General features: G+C 36.2%; 1 protein-coding gene across 1 annotated transcript; it reads right to left on the reverse strand.

The window, feature by feature from the left end:
• Positions 1-2,225: 2,225 nt before the first annotated feature.
• Positions 2,226-6,416, reverse strand: LOC105625183 (F-box only protein 11; the record flags this gene model as incomplete). Its single annotated transcript, XM_012206524.1, has 7 exons — positions 2,226-2,355; positions 2,448-2,655; positions 2,733-2,951; positions 3,372-3,592; positions 3,681-4,533; positions 4,935-5,726; positions 6,111-6,416. Coding segments are annotated over 7 exons (2,729 nt in total), but the record flags the coding sequence as incomplete, so codon positions are not given.
• Between the last annotated feature and the right edge of the window lie 202 nt (positions 6,417-6,618).

Genomic DNA, 6,618 nt, shown 5'->3' on the forward strand with positions numbered 1-6,618 from the left:
TATATATATATATATATATATATATATATATATATATATATATTTATACACATACACACATATGTATCTATGTAATATATTATCCTCCTGAGTCGCGGTAAGCTGAAAGGCAATTTCCGTGCGCCTCCTTGCCGTACACGACATACAAAAGATACCACAGAATATACACATAAAGTAACGAATTACGAATTGTCAAATTCCGAACAAAACTCACAATGATAAACGCCTCACGACAGTCCGCTCCTCTCTACTTATCTATATATGTATACCATTTGCGTAAATAAAGGTGATTTCGGTCTAAAATTATATCGCTAATAGGCGCTTCCTTTCCTCGCACGGGAGCGCGCGCGCCGCTCCCGGAAAAATTACATGTTACAATAAGGTAATTAGACTTTTTTTACTCACTAACGTAATAATTAAAAAAATCTGATTACTCTGAAAAATTCGAGACTTTTTAAAAACTGTTCCTCGGACAGTACATCTTCTATTTCGAGCGCTTAACTGCTTCCGTTTTCATCTCTTTCGTTTTTTTTTCACTGGTATACACCGTCGTACATTTCCGCGTGTACGCACTCTTTTTTTTTCTCACTCTTCCCTTCATAAGTTTAAAATTTAGTTTTTAACATTTATCTCATCCTTATTATGCACTTCGCCCATATGGGGGCAACTTAGGACCATCACATAATTCACCATCGTGATTAATGGAATTGTTACGCGTTAATTACGAGGTATGTTTACGTCGAAAAATTAGCAGCACGTTTACTTTTATTTTGATTATTCCACCTGTGTGAGTTTTGTATATCACATATTTTAGACATTCGTTCCGGTGTGTCTTGCAGATCTTGTTGGTTTCCCAGCCTCTTCGTTCCATTTCCTCTCGTTTTGTACCGCATAGATTCGATCATTGATCAACGAAGTTGCACTTGACAATACGTAAATGATCATGCCGTGACCCGTTGGTTTACAGTCCTTTTGCTTTTTTTTTGTTATGTGAAGTGAGATTCAAAATTTTCAGGTTTGCAATTTCGAGTGCGGCACTCAACGACACGCATTGCTTGCATTCCTTTTATACACTGGTACGATTAAATTCCCTTTTATCAGTAATCGAGTGCAAATTTTATCTATATGTTTTACGTTCTTTCATTGTAGATTGATGTTTCTGCTCAAAAGTAGATAATATGACTGTATTATTCGCCCTCAGCGTTATTACTGATTCGCGTTCGATATACATAATTTACATTCCGGATACATTGTTTCACACTGTGCGAATTTACATTCGTCTTATCTACGTTATCGCGATTTTCGTTAAGTTTTAAGCAGTACATTAGAGCGTATTACGAGGCGTCGAGTGTCATTATGGCGTATACACAAGTTTCTCTTCTTTCTTCATTTTGTTTTTACAGCACTGCACTCTCTTGTTACATGAAGATTTTAAGGATTGAACCTCAAAAAGAGTCACGTGAAAAGTTCGATTTATGATTAGCCTAGCGTTTCCCTCGTTTACACATTTAAATTAATTTGATATACCTAATACGATACTATATGTTTTACACATATGAGGGCTTTCTTTGTTATTTTATTATTATCGCCTCCTTCTTGGCGATTAGATTGCCGAGTTCTTTATTGACTTTAAAGAAAAAGAAACAATTTTTCATTTCTTTTAAAAATCTTTAACATCATTCAAAAAGAAACAACATCTGCAATAAGATATAGGTGAATTCACATCATCTATCGTAATTTTAATAAACTCAGAAAAGATAACCAATCCAATTAATTGTTTAAGATGTGCTTAAATTAGTGGATAAATTATTAATTCGTAAAAAATCTATTATATTATTTATAATGTGATGTAATAAACGTTTATAAAAATGGAATATATTCGCGTAAAAATTAAAGCAAATGTATGAAGAACAAAGATGATTTTGATAAAAAAATAAATAATATATAACAAAATCATGTATCACATTACAGTTGAAGTAATATTACTGATACATACTATGTGATTTGTGTGATTCATATTATATCGTAATATATCATATTAACAATAAAAATAAAATCATTGCAATAAATAAAATTTTTTTAAAGTATAACAATGATATAATGACGATATAAACCAAAGATTATGATAAAGAACTCGGCAATAAATTTACTGCGCGTGCTCGCAATATTAATGGACTTACGGCTCTAAACATTGTTTGATTGTTTAAATTATTTTAGGTTAGTTCCTAGTTGACCATAAGTGTATGCGATTCCATGGGCGCCGCACTATCGTACAACGTATCCGTGTCTTGCGTAGGTTCACCCTGCAGTTGACACTGATTGCTCAATGTTCCGGCGCCGCAATCGCAAAAGAATCTAGAAATAATTAACGCACATGATTACATTAAGCGATTACTCCACTTACGGCATACCTAAATAATGTACGGAATCGAGTAATGCAAACTTACCGATCATGTCTAATGAATTCCACATCGTGACCGGCATGACAAGTTTTTATACAGTTGACGCATATCGCGTTTCGATCTGTCGTGTTACACGTTTGACAACGATAGAAGTCGTGCATGGGGAAGGAGGTGTACGAAGAGATTTTGTATAAACATTGGCCATTCCCAACTGCTTTCTCCACCGCGTCTTGATTATTAAATATTTTATTGCCTAAAAACAAAAAGAAATGCATGCAATACTTTTTCGTTAAAAGCGCTGGCGATTAGGTATTGGAAGCGACTGTTTACCTCTAGTTGTCGGTTGCACCCCACTCGCCAGACACAGACCGCCGAATCGATTATTGAATATTTGATTGAATTCCAGGGTAGCAGTGGCGTTGTTAGTTATTTCAACACCAGCCGCCAACCCGTCGAAAATCCGATTCCTCCTCAGGATCGGTTGCGATTGTGTCGATATAAGCACACCCGCTTGCGCATTGCGAAATATGTCATTCTCCTCCAAAATACCTGTATCGAGAAGCGTGAAAATCATGATTCTGTCTACTTCTCAATGAAATATATTTATTCAATCTCATCCATTATTATAGATATTATCTTCATATTATGATGCTTAATTTTCATTGTAATAATAATTTTTTATGATCAAAGAGTTTAGGTAATTATTATACAAAAAATCATTAATTATTAAGTTGGAATAACTAAATTCGAATATTTGCAATGATTGCAATGTATTTCAATATGCACTAAAAATTTTTTAGTTGTAAACAAAATTTTAGTAAAAACAAATAGAATGTTTGATTAAATTTCAAAAACAAAACTATAAATTATTTAAAAGAACTTCGTCGCTTAATATATGATTATTCATCAGAAAGTCATTGACTAATACATAAGCCAAAATTTCACAATTAAAAAGAAAAAACACTTTACCTTTGCCTCCATTAAATATGCAAATTCCGCCATCTCGTCCATCGAATATCTTATTTCTTTTAAGAGTTGGATTGCTGTCTGTTTTAATCCAAACGCCAGCCATTGCATTGTCAAAAATCTCATTTTGTTCGAGTAAGCCTAAGCCACTATTATACACTAGAACTCCGCCGTTTTGTCCTCCCCATATCTTATTACCACGTATGACCGGATTACTTCCAGTCCTGCAGAAGAAGCACGCATTCAGCCAATTTTCTCATCGCTAAATATCAAAGCATCTAAACCTACAATCCTTTCGAAAGTGAAAATTACCTTATTTGTACTCCTGAATATAAGTGATTGAAAATATCATTGTCTTCCAATTTCCCATGGCCGTTGTCGTAAAAATATACGCCGACCTGTTTACCACTGTGAATTCGATTTCGCCTTAAAACCGGCGTCGAACCCGTTGTGATCCATACGCCTGCCAAAGTATTGGCATATACCTCGTTTTCCTCTATTAAACCCTGGCCTTTTTCGTGTACATAAATACCGCCGTGCTGACCATGATGTATTTTATTGTGCCGGACGATCGGATCCGAATTTGTTCTAATTTGTATACCAGCTAGTGCGTTGCCGTAAATGTTGTTGTGTTCGATCAAACCTCTACCCTCGCCGAAAATGTACACTCCACCTTGATGACCATTGTATATTTCATTTCGACGTATAGTCGGGTTAGAATTCGACGTAATCCATACGCCAGCAAAATTGTTTGAATGAATCTTGTTATCGATGAATTGTCCCAGACCATTCTCGTGCACATAAATACCCCCAGTCTGGCCATGATGGATTTCACAATGAACAACAGTAGGATTAGCACCAGCTTTTACTTCAAAACCTGCTATCCGATTGTTGTGAATATCGTTGGCTTCAAAGTAACCAAGCCCATTATCGAACGTGAATATTCCGACATCGCGACCGTGATGAATGTGATTCCGTCGCATGATGGGATTCGCGTAATTCTTCACCCAGATGCCAGCGAGGGCATTCCGTGAGATTTCATTATCCTCATATGTGCCCTGGGCGTAGTCAGTCACATACAATCCAACATTCTCACAATCTGATATGTCGCAGTTCTTCACTAATGGATTGGCACCTACACCTGATACACAAACTGCTGCACCAACTAAAATTTTAATAAATTGCCAATTTACACACAAATATTGTATATGCGTATACTTCTACATATAAATTTATATATTGAATTAAGTATAGATATGAGACTTGAAGATAACTCATTCTATTCTTTAAAAGATTATGTCCGTTTCTACTAATGTAGATTAATTCTAATTTTGATCTTTAATTTATCTTTTTCTAAAAATTAAAAAAGGATAAAGAGTAAATTAAACAGAGATTAAAGTTGATCTACATTGAAAGAGAATAAAATAAGAAATATAAATATTATTTATATTTTCTATATTTTTATTTTATTCATTCACTAGAGGTAATTCTAAAACTTAAGTTCTAAATTTTTATTGAAATATTTCAATCAATAGTCCAATTTATAAAGGTGTTAAGTGCACTTACCAACGCTCGAGCTTCTGATGATACAATGATCAACAGTGGGACTGCAATTTTCGCCAACTTCCAAACAATAGTGTTTATGATGGGGTACCGTACTCGTGACGTCGGGTGTGAATTTCAATGTAAGATGTCCGGCGTAAGCGCGTTTTGCACCTTCCACAAACATAACCGTTGACTCGCTTTCTCGTTCCAGAATAACGGATTCCGCGACATTTCCTGGCGCTGCACCAATCAATGCTACATCGCTGTCGATCACAAGGAATTCGCCTCTATATGTGCCAGCGTGTAAAAAGACTAAATGCTGCGTCGATGTATCCTCTCCGCTGGTTTGCGAAGTGCTGTTGCAACAACCTTGGCCGCCCGCAGTTGTAGCACCGCTGTTTGCCGATGCGCTATTGCTCCTGTACTCATCGACGTAATCCAACGCGCCTTGAACCGTGTTGAAGTACGGCAAATTACGGCCCTTAAACTTTAAGTCTTGAAAGCCAGGTCGCACGTGCACGCCTCTATATAGCTGCCTAAAACTTTCCTTCCATGGATTCTGGTATTCAGTTTCGTCCGGTGAGACAAACTCAAATTTACATGGCCCTGGATTAAATAGTGGCAGGTCGTACTCGTAGACCTGTTGATATAGAGATTTCCATAATTCCGTATCGTTCGCAATTACTTGGAATCGCTTGCAGACTTGCGATACGCGACAAAGATCTTGTTCCATTAGATAATTAAATATTGTGAGTAGCACTTCATCGGGGAGTTCATATTGGAGGTAATGCGCTGCCGTGTTTGTATTTATACCTGTAAAAAATAAAAGTTAGTTGAATCGATTAGGATTTAACAGACTTCAAGTTGAATTTCTAAAGATATATATTGAGAAATGAGAGCATCGTTAAATGAGCAATTAAAATTTTTGTGTTGCGTATATATCATACTGAGTAATAAATATTTATGATATCCATTATTATATATCCACTATTATATGTTAATCTTTAGAAGACGAAGTCTATTTTTAAAATTTTACAACTATTCCTCAAATAAAATCTATTATAAATCATTATTTCATTCTATTTTTGCTTCAAAATATGACCCTGTTTTTTTTCCTGTAAAGATTAAGCTTTTGTTTTCCAACAGAGCAGTTTCTAATTCTACTCATCGAAAGTTAATAATCGCTTTGAGACGTACCATCTGTGGACAACGAACATGTTCGTCTTGGTCGCTTCCTCGCCGGTAAAGACGATGAACCAAAAGTAGCAGCAATGCCACCCGATGGCGGAAGAGCGGAACTCGTGCCAGGCGCTGGATCAGGATGTGGTGGACTTTTACGTCTCAGGTCATACGGCGACGAGTGCGATTGAGGTGACGGTGAGGGAGCAGCAACTCCGGATACACTAGGGGACGAGCCTCGTGCACCACTTCCTCCGCCTCCACCGCCAACTACTACTGGAATGATCTGATTGGCCGTTGGACATGGTAGATCGCACGGCTCGGCTAAGAACACAAAACATAATCGTTAGAAGAAAAAGAAACAAAAAGAGAAATAGAAGTGAACTTTTTCCAAAAATCTCAAAGGAGATATAAAATCTTTCAAAATTTCCTGAAAAGAAAGAGATCGTTTTAAGTTTCTATTTTTGTCTGTTTTTGCACATTTCTAGAATTTAAACAGAATAGAAAGCAATCTCTCTCTCTCTCT

The sequence above is a fragment of the Atta cephalotes genome, assembly GCF_000143395.1.
Source record: "Atta cephalotes unplaced genomic scaffold scaffold00231, whole genome shotgun sequence".
NCBI classification, from domain to species: Eukaryota; Metazoa; Arthropoda; class Insecta; order Hymenoptera; family Formicidae; genus Atta; species Atta cephalotes.